The 18,936-nt window shown below is 31.0% G+C and overlaps 1 protein-coding gene across 1 annotated transcript; it reads left to right on the top strand.

Moving 5' to 3' along the window:
* The first annotated feature begins 11,487 nt into the window (after positions 1-11,487).
* On the top strand, positions 11,488-18,627 carry LOC7460818 (probable ubiquitin-conjugating enzyme E2 25). The gene is made up of 8 exons (XM_024581246.2): positions 11,488-11,773; positions 11,881-11,983; positions 13,809-13,943; positions 14,037-14,963; positions 15,055-15,118; positions 17,085-17,224; positions 17,307-17,618; positions 18,133-18,627. The coding sequence occupies exons 1-8, from the start codon at positions 11,739-11,741 to the stop codon at positions 18,400-18,402; spliced, it is 1,986 nt and encodes a 661-aa protein (XP_024437014.2). The 5' UTR covers positions 11,488-11,738; the 3' UTR covers positions 18,403-18,627.
* Positions 18,628-18,936: the final 309 nt, after the last annotated feature.

Raw genomic sequence — 18,936 nt, 5'->3', positions numbered from 1 at the left:
GTGTAGAATTTGAATAGAATTTATAGCATGAGATAAGATGATTAGCGAGATGAAATATATTTCAGTTTATTTTATTTTTAAAATTAGAATTAAATATAATGAATAGGAAGATAAACTTGATTAGCTAGGAAATTAAGAGAAAATGAAAACAAAAATCAAAGCACTTATCAAGGATTGGATAGGAGGAAAAGTGGAGAAAGGGTCGGTGCTGAATTATTGGACTACCAGAGATTCACAATTAAATTAATATGTTTTATTTTCTAGGAATAAAAGCTGATGATTTTTTAAGGGACAGAAATGGAACAAATAGCATCTAAATTCACTTTAAAATCTCTTTATTTTATTAATTGGATTAGTTATATTTATATAAACCCATATTTCCTATCAATTAATCATCTATCAATAAATTATAAATTATAAAAATTGATTTGAAAAATATTAGACATATTTTTAGTAGTGTAAAACAACCTTTACACGAATATTAGAGTGAAATTGAGATTTGATATTGTGAGCCTAATAAATATGCATCTTTTTAATTAATTTTCATCCTTTTTTTGTTTTATATTATTTTATAAATAAAACTATTAAATTGTTAAATATAATAAATTCTATTATTATTATTGTTTTCGTGGTCGTCGTTGTTGTTTTCTGCAATTGAAGGTTTAATAATATATTTGTTTTTTATATATAAATTCTGACATAGTTTTTATGGGCATGTTGTTTTAACATAAAAATAATAAAAATTACCTAAATAAAAAGAAGGTTGTGTCGGGCCAAACTCGAGCTCATTAGACTTGAGTATTTAAAAAGTCTAAAATGAAATGAGAAACAATCTTAATTTAATATTTACGAATATTATTTAACACCATGCATGCATTTCTTGATAAATTTTCATATAAATATTATAATTGTGAGATTTACTTGATAAAATATTTAAATATAAAGAAGGATGTTGGGCCATATATTATATTTTTTTAACTATTTTCTATTGTTTATTTCTGTGTTTTAAAAATGTTTTTTAAAAAATTATTTTTTTTATATTTTTAAATTATTCTAAAGTTTTAATATTAAAAATAAATTAAAAAAATTAAAAATAATTTAAAAAACAATTCCTATTATACTATCTCGTGCGTTACCTGCCTGCATGCGTCCAATCTTTTTATCCACAGATGGGAAAAGAAGTCGTGCTTGCCTTCTTCATTGCCTCTCTGCTTTCTGTCCGACACGTATCAATGTCAAGATTTTCGTGTGATTGCATGAAATTAACTATGAACTAGAGTTAATAAATATATTTTAAAAAAGGGATGTGGACCGTTCATATGAAACGCTCACTTTTTTTTCTTCTTTCTATTTTCATCCTTAAATTTTAATTAAATTCTTTTGTGACCAAATTTTATGAAATAAAATTTAAAATTGTGGTAGAAAGATAAAACAAAACGAAAATAGATCACAATATAAATTACAGAGAAAACACATACATGATCAATCTCAAATTCATAAAAAAATACTTTTCAGTTCATCTATTTTTCTTTTTCCTCCAATTCAGTCTCTTTATTTTTTTTTAAATTCTAATTTTGATCTAAAATTTATTTTGTTCATTTTCTTAATCACGGAGCTTGAGAAAAGAGGAAAACTTGTTGGGAAAAAAAGTAAAGAAGAGAGAAACTTGTCGGTTGATCACATTTCAACATTAAAAATAAACAATCTTGGTATTAATAAATTTCATTTGATAAGAGGAGTTTCGTAGGAGTATTTTTAGATCTTTATCTTGTTGGAAAAGGTAGATTAGGTTTGAGAGATCATTTTTTTTTCTAGTTTAATTTTGTGTCTTTGAACCAATTTAACATTTCTTTTTAGTTGAGAGATTGATTTATTGACATTATAAGAATATTTATCATGTATTTTTTAGTGAAATAAGTTGAAAAAAAAATTGAATAAAAAAAAACCCTTATTTAATTTTCCAACCACCTAGCTGGTGGTAAAACACTTGGCAAACAAATGTTTATTACATCCTAACTCATTTTTGATCATGTTTGGATCACATTTTCAAAGAAAATTTCAAAAATACAAAGAAAAATTAAAAATGCATTTTTGATGCAATTCAACCCTTTTGCTTACTGTTTTCATAGTGATGAAATTTTAAAAATAAAAAAATTTAAAAAAATCAAAATGAAAAGAAAATCAAAGAAAAAAAAATTAGCGAGTGAAACAATAATCATGCAAGAAAAGAGGGATCAAATAAACCTAAAATTCTGGGGCCTCTCCAAGCAACTAAGGTATAAAGATGAAAAAATAAATTGAAAAAAGAAAAGAGAGAGAGAGTAGAAGATGGGAGAAGGTATAAGAAGATAAGAAGACAAAAATAAAGGGGAGTGTAAATAGAGATAGACCCGTAACAAAAAGTGCCCCTCTCATCTCTCCCTCGTAGCTTGCCAAACCACCACCATCAACGACACCGATAACCATGAGAGCAACCACTTCAGCCTTTTTTGTCACCATCAACACTAGAATGTGGTGGTTTCCTCCTGGTACATGTGATGCATGTGTCAAAGAAGTTGACTTACCCTTCGACTTCAGCGTACCATGTTTGTTTGTGTATATTTTAAAAAAAATTATCTTAAATTAATATTTTTAGTGTTTTTCAATTATTTTAAAATATTATATAAAAAATAATTTTTTTTTTATATTTTCAAGTGAAAAATACTTTTAAAAAACATCTAAAAACAGAAGTTACTGCACTTCCTGACAAGCAATTATTTTTTATTCCAATACTTTAAGGTTTAATTGTTTTATATCAACAAAATATTTTATTTTTTAAACTAAGCATTAATTAAGCGTTAAATATATATATATAAAAAATCAATCACTAAGTTCAATTTCAAATAAAAATAATGGGAAATGATCAAATTTTCTTTATTTAAAAAGAAAATGTTGAGTGACTTGGAAAAAAGAAAAGAAAAGAAAGAAAGGACATGAACTATTCCCCTGCTTGGCAAATCAGTAGATGATGGTAGCAAATATATATATATATATATATAAATTGATTTCTATGTGATGTTCGAGGGGGAAAAGGAATTTTGTTTTTTCCTCGGGTCAAACCTACTAATGGGCTCTGAGCTCTGAGCCCAAGCCCGAAAGTCATAATCTAACTATATTTTCTATAGACAATTGCGAGGAATTGTATTCAACTGAAATATTCAAACCCAAATCGATCGAATTATATTAAATTTTACAACTCCAAATTCTGATGACTAAGAAAAAAGAGAAAATACAAGAAAAAAAATTCAACTAAATACTTTGAATAACAATTTCTTGGCTTAAATATATTTTAAATTCTTTTTAAACCACTATAAAGCTCATACCAGAAGTTTTTGTTTACTATTCATATTGAATATTTTTTCAAGGTCCTTCAAGTTTTTCAAATGTTTATAATAGTATAGGAGTTCACTTATGTATTATTTCTCAATAAAAAACCCTTTTTTTTTAATAAAATCATGAAATTAAATGATGCAATTGTATTCATTTAAAAAATAATTAGAATTTTAAATTTGATGTGCATCGAGTAAATATATTATATTATATAGTTTTTTTTGAAAAACATTATTTATCTTTTAGTTTTAGTTTCATGATAGAAATTTTTTAAATTCAATTTCAATGAATAAAAAATAAATGAAAATTGATACCAATTAAAAACAAATAAATCATACAAGATTTAGGTTAAACATTCCTATGAATACGAGATTTGTTAATAATTTCTTTTAAACATATATAATTATAAATTATAAAAATATCTTGAACTTAAAAATAATTAAACATAAATTATTAGAAATCTCCACGCAAGACTGTGGATAGATGACTAGTTTTTCAAAAGAGAAAAAAAGAAAAGAAAAAGGAGTTTAAAAAGTCAAATACTTTTGGTCCCTCAAAGGACCGATTCCACGTGTGATTCATACTTTTGAGAGGATGACTGAGAATATAATAAGAATTGTGTTTTCATCGTATCGTGTTTTGTAGGTGGAAAAATATTAAAATAGTATATTTTTATTTTTTTTTAGATATTAATATATCAAAATAATTTAAAAATATTAAAAAATAATTTAAAAGTAATAGCGTGGTTTTGTTTAGTGGATCCAGGCTGATGATGGCAACCTTTCTTGAAGTGATTAAATTACTAAAATACCAGCATGTACAATCTTCATACGGGATAATTTGTTAAATATACATCCTTCTAACAAAAGACAAAAACAGGACAACTTTTTTACGCGTTTTAGCGCGATACTACGGATATTTTAAGTAAAATATGGTTCTAATTATTATAATAAATTGTGATAAGATAATTAGAAATATTATGCAGCTAAAACATGATATTCATAAAGTTGTTGGTAAATTATAAAAGTTATTATAAAAGTTAAATAAAAAGAGTTAAATCCAAGTAAAACAAAAGTACTTTCAGCTAAATATTTTATGTTTTTTAACTTCCAATCAGCTTGCGATGTTGGATAAAAAAGTATTGATTAACTGAATGCTAGTTTTTTTCCTACAACAAAAGATAAGTGTAACTGTAAGCTATAAATATTTCATAACGCAATAAACATCAAATATTTTTGAAGATATATAAAAAATGAAAAATAAAGATGTAATTGTTGCTGAGTATATGAGTTCATAAAAAAAAGGCAATTAGAAAGTGAGAATGATATAGTTGATTGCGATTGAATTAATTTTTGTTAAACAAAGAGATGGTGGAGCAATACAAAGAACTAAATGATATTGTAGATACAAACCTTTTCAGGTGATGAAATGGAAAGGCGTTGCTTTTTTGGAATTGCTGGTGTAGAACCGACATCATCTCACATCAAATATAAACAACAGAGCTGGCATGTTAAGATGTTATAAGAAATGTTAAGAGTTTATAAGAAAAGTGCAGGAATGCAGGATTAAAACTGGTAAAATACAGCATTGAAAAATAAGTTTACATGGAGAGGCATGAAATAGGAACAAAACAAAAATATCTTGCGGTATGTCCGCGCGATATATATAAAAAACACTTCGGATTAACATAACCTTTGTCTCTTTTTTGTTTTCCTGGAAAAAACTTAAAACAGCTTCGTTTTGGTAAAAAAAAAGGTTTTTCATCTGCCGGACGTGGTCATGAGTCAATAGTCACCATGTTAACATACAGGGCCAGGCCAGACCGAGTCTCGTAATCATGGTTAATTATCTATATATTTTCTATGATTCTTGAGACTTTAAGTTCGCAGGTCAATTCTGCAAAATCCAGCAGCATATAGGCGTAGCTGGATGCTTACATACTGATTCTTGAAACTTTGCATTTTATTTTGTCTGTAAAGTAAAAGAACACGACATAAGTGAAAACATACCTGACAGTGTAGATTATTTGCAGACTAAACCAAAATTGCTCGAGGAAAATCCAATGTTGTCTAAGGTGCAATGAAAAAAACACAGCCTTGCAAAACATATGAAGAGTCCATTAAAACCAGGAAGAAGAAGAAAAAAACTAACTTTAAAAACACCGGATGAAAAAGAAAACCAAAGAGCAATGAAATAAGCAGGCAATTTCGATCACCAGTAACTAAATGAACAACCCATGCGCACTGAAAAAAACAACATTAAAAAGAGCAGCTAAAAAGAAAGACAAAGAGCAATGAAATTACTTGGGAATTCTGATCACCAGGAGTCAAACAAAAAGCTGCTGGAAACCGAGTGTTCTCTTGAGTGCAATGGAAGAAGCAAACCCTTCAAAGCAATTGGAAAGAAGCCAAACATCCCGTTAGTTAAAATAAAATAAAATTAAGAAGCCACAAAAACCATAATAATTAAAAGAGAAAGAACGAACACACACCAATTAAAGAAGTTGCTAGAAAAACAAAACCAGAGCTAAAAGCAACGAAGAGTGCAAGAAAAAGAAAAGACAGTGGTAAATTGTCAAAGCATTTAATGCACCATCATAATCTCGCGTGCAAGTAAAATTCTTTCCTACTGCAGATAAGAAGAAAAGACTCAATTGCAAAAAACAAAGAAAAAAAAGTGTAAATTTTCAAAGCATTTAATACATAAATATGATGATGTTAATTTTGTAAGTCAAATATTTTCCAAGCTACAATTAGCTACAGTTATTTTAATAATATAATAATAACTAACGAAGAAAATTGTTCTATGGGAAAGCACAGTGCTTTCCCCACACGTTAACCAACAAAGAAAATTGTTTTGGGGAGAAAAACACAGTGCTTTCCTCACGCGTTTTAGAGTTCTTTTCATTTTTGTTTAAGAAAAACATGTATTTATAAATTAAAATGAGTTTAGTTAAACCAGATTAATTTAAATCATAAAATTAGGATAGCTAAAAAAAAATATAAAATTTAATTCTAAATTAACCTAATATTAAAGAATAAAATAAAAAAAATAAAAAATGACATAAAAAACTACCCGAGTTAATCAATCAATAAAACCGGGATTGTAACAACCCCTAAAAGATATGTATGTGTATATACATGTGTCGATTTTATTTGATGCAATTTTTTTATAATAAATTTCAGCGAAATCTTCTTTATATTTTTAATACTAAATTATCGACTCGAAGAATTTCTTAACGTGCAAATAACAATCATAATGTTCATCCCATCATATTGAACTTCACAACTCAACCATGATATCAACTTTCCATTTTTAATTGTTTTTTTTTAGAGCTAGCATTATAATATTCCATAGAACAAAATTTTAAAACAAATTAGTTCACAACAAGCATCAATTTTTTTTAAAAGAAAATAGATATGTTTAACTTGATATAAAAAAAAAACTATATACTACTTAATAAAGACAATATCTTTAATTACATCATCTACAAAAAATAATTTAAACATTTAAATTCTTAAATATAAAAGGTTATATAATAACAAAATATTAATTCCTCCAGATACATAATAATTTAACAAAAGACTTCTATCTATGTATCTACTTCCCGGCTTGAGGGAGCGAGGCACCCAGCAACATATTTATGCGCGCACGCCCACACACACATATACCAGGTAGATTAAGATTTACAATTTACAATAAACAAACAAAATAAGGACCATTTAATTCATGTTCAATAATACATTCACCGCATCATCAATATGTTAACGTTTATGTCAATCCTTAACTAAATATCATTCCTATTAATCAGGAAATAAACTTCTTAACTTATCCATTAGTCAGTATATTATTTTTATTGGTTAGGAAATAATATTTGACTCGCTCATTTAACATGATATTATTTCTTTTAATCAAAAAATAATCTTTCGACATGCACATTAAACAAGACATTATTTTCATTAACCAATAAATAATCTTTTAACACGCTCATTCAATATGATATTATTTTCAGTAACCAAGAAATAATCTTTCAACACATCCATTCAACATGACATTATTTCTATTCTTTTTATTTCACAATTTTAAGCTAAAATTACAATTAAAAGAAATTCCTTGTAGAATTATTGAAATAAACTAATAAATTACTTCAAAGTGTTGAACACCTATCTGATACTTGTGCACGTAATGTGGTCCCCTGCTACTGGTCTAACTCCACAACCTCATCTATATTACCAAGATTAATGAATCACTAATCATTCATTCACCATAAGAATCAATTTTATCTCCCATATAAAATTTTCAATTTAAAATTAACACAACTCAATATGATTCATGTTTTTTTTTTTTAATTCAACCTACTCAATGTTCTACCACGTGCTTAGCGAAATTCCTTTTTTGTAAGGGGATAAAATCTATTTTCTTAATTCTTCACGTTGTTGTTGTTGTTGTTGTTGTTATGATTATCATTACCACCATCATCTTAGAACATGCCAACTATTCCTAAATAAACATGTTTCCCTAATTGTCAAGGCCAAAGCTCAACCCTTCCTTTTTTGATAGTCTCGATATAAAAAGGGTATGGAAGGATCCTCTTTTATGTGTGTGTGCGCGTGTGTGCGTGTGTGTATTTCTTATTCTTTCTCTCCATTTACATTTATACATTCGATATTCAACATAATTTTAATCAATTATGTTACTTCTCTAATTTCTTTTCCATTTTATCCTCTTAGCCGAAAGCGAGCAATAAAGAAAAAGGGTTTGTTTATTCTATTTTTTAAAATTAACTAATTACTCAATCTTAACACATGTTTATAATCATCAACAAGCCATAAATTGCATCATTGCATAATCCACAACACAAATCCCTAATTTTACATAATATAAATGATTGCATTTCTTCGTCAAATCATGAAATTAAAACAATTAATTACAAAGAATAGGTCCATTATCTCAATAAAAGATTGTTTCAAGGAAGGAAAGCAAGAAAACCCCAAGTTCTCTTCTCCTTCTTCCTAAACCCTAGCTTTTGATATTTTTTTTCTCTTTAAAATAACTCTATAATCCTTTAATCACCCATTTTGATCCCTAAACATATCTTAACTTCTTTAATTACACTTAATTTCTATCATTTTTGAGTGAATCTATAAGAATTTGAAAGAAATATTAAAAATTCTCCCTTTTTTTTTAGCTTCAAAACTTCTAGCCAAGAGAAGAAAATTGGGCATTTATAGCCAATTTTTTTTAAGTTTTCACATTGACCCCATTTAGTTTAATGTTTTCCCAATTTGCGCCTGTCCTTTTCTTCTCAATTAATTGATGCCTTACTACTTTTCTTTTGTTCAATTCCATCCATCTCATACATTTATTTATTTATTTTATTTTTTATTCCAACCCATTTTTATTCCTGAATTAAAAATAAAGATATCTTCTTTTTATTTTCGGTCAGGTTGGATTATAACCGGGTTTTTACATGAATAACCTCATAGAACGCAAACCAAAATTAATCATGAAACCTAATTCACAGTCAATCCAATATTAAATGATGAAATTTTAAAAAATCAACTAAAAAGAAGAAAAAAGTTTAGTAATATGTCATAATTATGGTCTTTTAATATAAATTAAATAATATTAAAATCTAAAAAGTTGCTAGCGCGTGGAATGATGCGCTAATGTGTAAGAGGCGTCCTCGCATTTCGAGCGGCACATGCGACACCTCTCGGCTGTCAAAACTACCCTTCTACCGTGTCATTGGAAGTGCCACCACATTCCTTTCCTCTTAGTGCGACGTGTGTCAGAGGAGGATGAACGATTTATCGTCGGTGGACCTTTTGTTTTTTTCCTTCTTCTTTTCTCTCTCCTTCCTCTCAAACCGCCATGTGGTTTTTTTTAATTTTTTTTTCTATCAAATTATCTTGGTCTCATGATCTAGAAAGTGAGTTTGACAAGTTAACCCAAACTAGCTCGCCCCAACTTAATGCCCAGATTATATGTCTATCATGCTAGCTTGAGTTGACATACATTGGTTTATTTTGTCCCTTTTCTTTTATTCTATTTCATCCTTTTTGTATTTAATTGACTAAAAATTAATACAAAAACATTGTATTTCGGCTCTTTGATAGAAGTTTTATTTCGAGGTTGTCTTGATCGCTTTATATATATATTTGTTATCGTTGTTTTTTTTTTTCTATTTAATTCAAATAAAACCAGCTTCCTTGTTCAATGAGAATTATAACCCGAGTTATTAATTTTTTTTTTAAAATATGTTTGCGGTGCCTCAATATTTTACGAGGAAAACAATGCGCCTCTTCTAGTATACACTATACTAACATGGAAGTCAACAAGTCAATATATTTGACAATTACATTACAAATATACTGGTATGACAGTAAACAAATAAATACATCAACATTCCATAGGATAACAAATGTTGACCGACATAACATCTGCAAGGCTTCTAACATGGCCAAATGTTGACACGTAACAGTGCGGGCTCATGACATGTAGTTGCGAAAAAGTAAATACAATAATTTACTTCTAATGAAAATACAATAATTTACTTCTAATGAAAAAGATAAATATAACGAAAAGAAAAAAAATTCTAATTAAAGATATTTTATTATTTTTTGTGAGTATTAAATTTTAGTTTTTCTTTTCTTTTCATGTTTATTTTTTTTAAAATAAGTTATATAAAATAATTAATAGGATCTCACCAATTCCGTACTATATATCTTGAATATTTTTTCGGAGTCGGTTGAAAATTTGTAAGATATTTTTTTTTAGTTTTTATTCTACTAAATTTACATAGGTTTTACACAGGGCGAAGCTACCCATAAGGGGGCAATTGCCCCCTTAATTTTTTTTTATTCCTTTTATATTAATATTAATAATATCTAGCAGATTTAATTTTTTTTTGTTGGTTATCAATTAATCTAAATTAGCTATTTTTTTTTGTTGGTTATCAATTAATCTAAATTAGCTATTGTTAACTTTAGAGAGGTGAGAAAAAAATCAAAAAAATGATTAAATCAAAAAAATAACTGAAAAAAACAAACTGTGAAAAAAAACCAATTAACCCAAGTTAGTTTTTTCATTTTAAAAGTATTCTTACATTAATTTTATTTGATATGAGTTAGTACATATATTTCAAATTAATTTTTCTATATAATACATATCTACATAATACATAATATATAATATTAAGTATTTATTAATAATTTATCATTTTATTTAAAAAATTCGGGCTTCGCCAGTGATTTTACGTGAGAAACAATACTTTTCAAATTAAATCTGTAAGATTCAGAATTATTAAATGGGCTTTATTTAAATGATAAAAGGATAGGTTTAGTTATACCTAGAATGGACTTTGATGGAAGGTACACATTACATAAAATCATAAAATGCAAGGGCTATATTGAAATATTAAATTGATGAGGAGCTAAATTGATAAAATCAAAATAGTCGAGGGAGGAACTGAAGGTGATTTATCAACCGTACTTTTTTGTCCCGATCTTGTTTGTTTTCCAATAAGCGTGTTTCATGCACCTGGACATGACGTGTACATGCATAAGTAGGTCCCACAACAGACTTTCCACAAGTACACGTGGAAGTCTTTAGATTAGTGTCACGACAAATCCCAAGAACTCCATCGGTGCAATGGTACAGGTAATCCAACGGTTGATAGTAGATGAAGCAGGTCAACGTTCCTTTTAAGCAGACCATTGTTTTTTCTGAGAGCTTTCCCTACTACAACGTTTTGGCTGGGTTTTGCTGCTCTACAGCCTGTTTCATCTAAATTAGTTCTACAAGCTCTTGTAGATATTGCCACGCAACTTAAATGGAAGAGACGGCTGTCACGGGTTGCAGACCTATGCAAGCAACGGCGTACCTTTAGATAAACTCTTGAAGAAGACACCACGAGAGAGAGAGAGAGAGAGAGAGAGAGAGAGAGAGAGATTGAAATATGATGTATAGTTTTTAGTTGATATTTTGCCTTTTCCAAAGCACTACAAACAAAAAACAAGCACCAAAACGCGAGGTGGCATCCAAGCGATTCTAACCAAAGACAAGGGATATATATAATCAAATATGGGGAGATAATCCCAAAAAAAGAAGAAAAAGTACAATTAAAAACTCAAAATATAAAGCAGAAATGACAAGAAGCAAGGCTAGAGAGTTTGCCGTCTCTCTCCCTCTCTCAAGTCTCAATGTGGCATGGAACTATGTATGTACCCAATTGCTAGGAGTGAAAGTCTCAAAAACACCATAAAAAAACAGAACCACTTCTCTCTTTCTGATCGCCAAGCCAACCCAAGCCTCGCCGTGTTCCATCCATCTTTCTTAATTGTTCCACTTCCCGATCGTCATCATCAATGAAGCCGCCGCCACACTTCCCTCTGAATTCCAAGTCTCTTCTCTCTTTCTCTCAAGATTCTGTCCCTTTTTTTGTTTTTTTAATTGGAATTCTTTTTTCTTTTCGTTTTTTCTCCTCACACTTTCTCACTAACCGAACAGGAAAAAGAGAGTGTTCATGGACCCTGACGTGATCGAAATCCCACCCCCTCCAACGCCGATTGTTTCTCGCTGTAGCAGCACCAAGCAACCTAAAAACAAACAGGTTCTTTTTTAAAAAGTTGCTGTCTTTATTCAATTTCGAGCTCTTCTGTTCTCCATTTATTTTGATCATGAATTTATCTTGCTTTCTTTTATTGATTCATTCTTTTTCCTGGGTATCTATTGTCTCTGTGATTGTCAAACTTGGTGTCTTTTTGTTGTTTTTTTTGAGTAATTGAATTGGCTTCGTCATTTTCTCTGTGTTTTATTGTTAACTTCAGTTTCAGTGTGTGTAGAGTTGAAAGTACTTGATTATTGATTAGTACATAGGATTGATAGAGTTCTGTTTGGCTTACAATCATTTTTTTTTTGAAGTATTGTGAATAAGGGGTGAAGTGGATCAAAGACAATGCCAGTGTTTATGTGGGTTTTCTTCACATCGAGTTTAAGCTCTTCTTTCTAGGATTTGAGTTGGGTCAATTTCAGATTTTTGCATTACAAAATGTTTGTAATATCTGTTAATGCTACAATTGGTTTTATTTCCCCTTCCTGTTGTTTATGTTTTCACGTGGAATCAATTAGAGAGTGAATAGGTATAAGTTATCTGAATCAAATATGAGCTCTTTTCAAAGTTTTTTGAAGTACATTTCAAGAAGGGGAAAAAAGGGGCTTAGATTTTGGTGAGCTTGGCTGACAGGTGCTGCTTTTGAGCATGCATTAGGGAGGATGACCGTGTTTGGATGAGATAATAATGCTAACAGTAAGCTATCTTTGGAGAGAAGGAATGATTTAACACATTGTAAGCTTACATTTGTAACTTTGCAGGTTGCTTTGCTTTTTATTGTTTGGAATATTTTTTTTCCTCAATGTTTTGTGTTGTATTTGACCACCTATTCCAGGTGTGTCAGGACTCGGGATGGTTAAGCAGCCATCTCAAGTGCAGCAGTTTTTGGTAAAGTGATGATTTTGGAGTTAAAGTGGTTACTTATAGGGTGGGATTGATTGATGAAACTAGGTTGGGAATCATATTAGTAAAGAGTGCAAATTATGAAAGTGTTCGAGGCTAGTTAGGATTTAGAATGCACAAATATAAGTTTGACTGATTACTAACATCGAAACAATTTCACATTCTACGTCGAAAGATGGGTCATGTCATGATTCTCCGTTTTATTGTAGTAAGAACCTGGTTTTCCAAAAAATACAACCTTGTGGAGGTTACCTTTCCCCCTTCTTGAATCGAAGGAGGAAGAGTGCCTAAAGGAGGAGTTCTTAGCCATCTGGTATAAGTTTTCCAAAGCCCATGCTATAGCTGCAGTATTGGGAATTAAGGCATGTCTTCAGTGGTCCTTGTCTTAGTACTTGGGCATAGGACATCTTACAGCGGCCCAAAATCAAGGAAATACTAAAAATTCTGTCCTAGATCTTGTAATACCCGGATTTCAAACTAAGAAAGACTACTTTACTCACTACTAAAGAAAAAAGAGAAAGGAGAGACCTACTAGTTGAACTTAATAAATTGAGCTATAACAGATATTCTAACACCATGTAGGATATCTATATCTGCAAAGGAAAACAAGTGAAATAATGCGGAAAAAAATGAGGGGAATAGAAAAGCATTGAAACAAACTTCATTAAATAAATTTCTCTTGTTGTGTTGCATGAGTGGAAAAGAGAAGAAGTGAAATCAATAAATTATGTTTTTTCCCATTGCATTTTCATCAATATTTAAGTTCTTTCTACCTTTCGAGGATAATATTGAGGAAATTTTCCTTTTCTCATCTTAACTCTCAAAGAAAAGACATAAAATTTCCCTTCTTTAATTTGCTTCCCTTTCCTTTCACTTCCATCAGTCTATGCAATGTAATTGTAAAAGAAATATTATTTTGTAGGTTATTCTTCATGAAATAATTGATGTTGACAAGGAAGAAGATCCTGTTGATGTGATGATTCTTGACAAGAAATTTGACATAAAGAATAAAGGGAAATCTATAAGAGAGAATTCTGATGGTTTCAGTCAAGCTAAGGTATGTATTAGTTTATACAATGTACATTTGTTAGCGCTAATATATGGTGTTTCTTCTGTTTCTTCTTATTGGTATTTTTCCCTTTTTTTCTAGGATGGCATTTCCGATCATCTTTTCAGTTCATCCCCTGGAGCAAATAATGTGATTAACGTGGATGGTCTTGATTCTGACTCATTGTATGATGATGGTGCATGTATGGATTTTTATTCTGATGACTTCATGGAGTTTGATGAGTATTCATATTTGCAATCCCATTTTGACAATGTGGATATTCCTCCTGGAGTGGAGGCGCCCATTCCTTGGCTGCCAAATTCTGATAATAATGCAAAGAAAACTGCTAATGGGACTAATTCTTTCAATACAAGCAATCAAATGCAATCTAATGGTGGGGGTTCATGGTCATTGAAGCCTGCCCATGCAAGCAAGAAGCTGAGTTCAGGGAGTGGTTCAAGTTTTCATAACCCGATGGATTCCGTGAGTCATGCTTCTGGAGTGAACCTGTCCTCTCCTTGGTCATTTCCCCAGGCTGCCCAAAGTAAGAAAGAAAAAAGCATTTCACAACATGGGAGGAGTGCCTTGAATTTTCCACCTTTCCAAAGTAAAAAAAAGCCAGCCACTTCAAATAGTTCAACTGATTATGGCTATGCAAAGCACCTAGGCGATGTTATGCTCCCTCATGGAGTCGGGCCAGCACATTTGGGACATACCAGTCTTGCTCCTGAATTTTATCCAACCCCCCCCTCATTTGTGGGAGGATTGCATCATTTTCCTATTATTGGCCCTTCCATGTCTACGTTTATGTCGAAATTCAAAAATTCATTTGATAACCATACAAGTCATTCAAATTTTTATGATCCGTTCGATGCTTTACATATCCCTCCTGAAGAAAAGGCTGCTGGAACTCTGAAAAATGTAAATAAAGATGATATCCTCAGAAAGTTTCAACTATTCAAACGATTTGATACAGTTGAAGATCATTCAGACCATCACTATACTTCCAAAGGTTCTTTGATGAAGCAGGTGGTTACTTTAGAAGACACAGGTCATATTTCTTTTTATTATTCTCTGTTAATGATTTGTTTGCATAATGCTAGCATCCTCCTTCTGGCAGCCACCAAAGACATGGGCAAAGAGAATTCAGGAAGAGTGGAGAATCCTGGAGAATGATTTGCCAGGTAAGCTTTATACTTTCTGATTCTGATCTCTAATCACTACCAGAAGCTTGACATGGGTACTCTCCTCCTCCTCTTCTTCTAGTGAACCTCCTTCTCCCCACTGCGCTCCCTTTGTGGTGTTCATATTATTACCTGTTCAGATTCACTAGGGGGCAACTGAAGAGTATGAAGTACCGATAAAGTATACAATGAAAAAACAATTGAGTTGAAAGACTACCAATATTTCTGTGTATACTACCATTAAATGTCACACAAACAGTTTTTTTTTATCTCATCCTAAATTTCACTAATGCTTTTCAGCATCTAGTTGTTCCCCCCCTTTGCTATTGTGAGAAACTTTATAATTTTAACAGGCCATAACATATTCATAAAAAGTTATGCTATTCACCTTTGAAAACAAAACAAGATAATTTAAAAGAGCAAGTAGATTAACACAGTTAAATTTAAAATGTTAGAGTTTGGAATAAACTAAGTTGATTAAAAAAAACAAAACTTAGGTTTTAGAAACAGTAAACACAACAAGAAAAAAAAATTGTGAAGTTTGAAACTGAAGTTTTAGAAACAATAAAACCACAAGAAAAAATAAATCAATTGTGAAGTTTGATGAGTGATAAACTTGAGATTTGAGAAAATCTTTTTTATTAAAAAAATGAAGTAAACATTTCGGCAGAAGACATGTAAAGAAGAAATAAGACGGAGAGAGACTGTATAAGTGAAGAAGAAAGAAAATAAATGAAGAATAAACAAACAAAAAGATGCACCTGATTTTTTGGAAAAGCGTGGCTGCCAAATGTGCCTCCAGCTCTATTTTGATGATCCTTTTTTCTTTTTAAACTCTAATCTTTATTTTTATAACTATATCCTTAAATTATTTTTGTGGCGAATAGAAAGAACATGGACAAATAGGTCAAGACACATCTCAATTAAAGAAAGGGGAAAAACAATACATATTTTGGGGCTCCCTTCAGTGCTTGGTGCTTGCACTCCAAGCGAGCGCCTAGTTAAATCGTCCCGCCTGGAAAAATAAAAAGTCCTAGGTCTCACCTTACCTTGCCTAGAGTGCCTAGGTGAGCGCCTCTTGACAACACTGATCCTATATATATCATCCTATATATATCATGTAGTAATCTTTGTTTGCGAGTGTCAAAAAGAATATCGATTATATTGTGAGCTTGCATATAAAATTTATCTATGGATTTTACAGAGCAAGAAAAGTTGTACTTGAGATAACAATTGGAGTATTTTGAACTTGATATCACCCTAAATTGTAAAAGTGTCACTATTTCAAAATTATGCCAATGATTGGTATAATCAAGAAATTAAGTCAATTAGTTATACTCTTTTTGAAAAAGAGATTGTTGAAAATGCCAATGATTGGTATAATCAAGAAATTAAGTCAATTAGTTATACTCTTTTTGAAAAAGAGATTGTTGAAAATTTTGATATTGATAAAAAAATTGATGAGTTTTGTATGATGAAGAATATTGAGTGCAATTCAAGATACATAAGAGTTATATAAAAAGAGAATTTAGTAAGGATGTTTTCATGTTTTAATACCTCTCATAATAATTTCCATGGATATTTAGCATTGATAAGATTTTGTTATTATTAGTGATTAATGATTTTTTTTTATTGAGAAAACTTCAATTATTGCATAAATGACTTTATCTTTCTTTCTTTCTTTTTTTGAGAACTTCAATAAATACTCCCTCCCTCTTTGCGTATGCTTTTTCTTCCAATGTGATGGCGATCTTCAACATTTAACCAATGATGGAAAAAATGCAATTAGTTTGACTTTGTTGAGATTTTCTTGTCCAGTTAAAACACTCCACCTTATTCAGTAAAACATATTTCTTGTGAAAAGGAAAAAAGGTCCATTTAATCCTTTCTGAATTGCTTCTCTCTCCCAAGGTCTGGATAATTCATTTCTCACATTGTGTTTGTCCTACTTCTATTATGTCAACAGATTCTATATTTGTTAGGGTTTATGAAACAAGGATGGACCTATTGAGGGCTGTAATTATTGGAGCAGAGGGTACTCCCTACCACGATGGTCTCTTTTTCTTTGATGTTTTTTTCCCCGCTGGCTACCCCAAAGTACCACCGGTAGTGATCAAGGTTTTGTGTGGATTACTTTTGCATCTTCTGTTGTTCAACCATCTCATAATTTTCAATTTGTCTGTGCTAGCTTGTCTACTACCATTCTGGTGGTCTTCGACTCAACCCAAACTTGTACAATTGTGGGAAGGTATGCCTCAGTCTTCTTGGAACCTGGCAGGGTAACAAGAATGAGAAGTGGCAGCCTGGAGTCTCTACTGTGCTACAAGTTCTAGTATCTATACAAGCATTGATATTGAACCAGAAGCCCTTTTTTAATGAGCCTGGATATGAACTGCTGAGTGGTTCAGCTAACGGTGAAAAACGATCTCAGGAGTACAGTGAGAGTACTTTTTTCTTATCACTCAAAACAATGGTTTACACAATGAGGAGGCCGCCTAAGGTGAATTTCTTGTAACTGCTTATTTTCATCAGGGATTCTTGCTGGTTTAAATTGTCTCCTGAGTTATTTGGATAATAATCTCAGGAGAAGCATAAATGATTGAAAGTATGGGTAATTTTCACCATAGATCCACCACTAAACTGTTAATTGGAGTAGTTTTTAGTACGTTTAAAATATGTTAAAAATGAGAAACATTGGAAGTTTAGGAATGGGTACGAACCATGAATAACTAGAAGAGTCTGAATGCTAATTGTTTCTTGTGCCTGGACCCAGTGTGCTTTGTTTGAAAGTATAAAAAAAAACACTATCAATGGATGACCTTACATCAAGAAACATACTGTTGTGATTTTGTGATGATGCTTTTGTGATTATCTTACTGCAACTTCTGTGATTCTCATCCAGATTAGGCCTGTCATTTATTTCATCAAACTGTGCATATGAATTCTCAGCTGGTGAAACATTTGCATTCCTTTAGATTTAAAAACTAATCGATTCAAATCATCGTTGGTTGCAGCATTTTGAGGACTTTGTGCTGGGCCATTTCAACAAGCATGCTAATGATATTCTCGTGGCATGTAAGGCGTATATGGATGGTGCTCAGGTAGGGTGTCTAGTCAAAGGTGGGGTTCAGGATGTTGACGAGGGGGATAAGAGCTGCTCAAAGAGTTTTAAGGACTCCTTGCCTGCCTATGTCGATATGCTGGTGAAGCAGTTCTCACAAATCGGAGTTCAGGACACTGAAAATTTCCAAACATCAGAAAACGGTGGGATACTGATCGATTAATAGGCCCATGACTGCAATATAAATGAGTTATCGATGAGAAATCAATTTTGAAACTCGACGGGAAGTGTCTTTACATACCTGACATGCAATATAGGTTTTCTGATTCATATCAAGAAGTTAGATGGCTATTCCTATAGGATGCTTATTTTTATTTTTCCGAATTGTACATGGATCTAGACAAGGACAAGTTCATAAAGTTTTATCTAATTATTCAGTTACATTGTAGAGATGGTGTTGGCAATCTGCAGTCAGGTTGAAATGCTAGGTACTTGGCTACAATTGATTTCGAAGTCTTGTTCATAGATCCATAACCATAGGGACAGCTTTCAATATTCATTTTACAACTTGTTGAATTAGGATATTGTTTTGAGTGATTAATGATTGCTTGTAGTCTCTGGTCGAGTTCTTTTGGCCACCTTCTGAAATTGGAAATATGTTGAAGAACTTAACAATTCTTTCAAAGATTGAAATGCTTGCTGGCTGTTCTTAGCTCCTGGTAATCTTGAAGGAGATGCTGGTGTTGGGGGAGTGCTT

The sequence above is a fragment of the Populus trichocarpa genome, chromosome 11, assembly GCF_000002775.5.
Source record: "Populus trichocarpa isolate Nisqually-1 chromosome 11, P.trichocarpa_v4.1, whole genome shotgun sequence".
Classification (NCBI taxonomy): domain Eukaryota; kingdom Viridiplantae; phylum Streptophyta; class Magnoliopsida; order Malpighiales; family Salicaceae; genus Populus; species Populus trichocarpa.
This window is presented reverse-complemented; position numbering and strand designations above follow the sequence as displayed.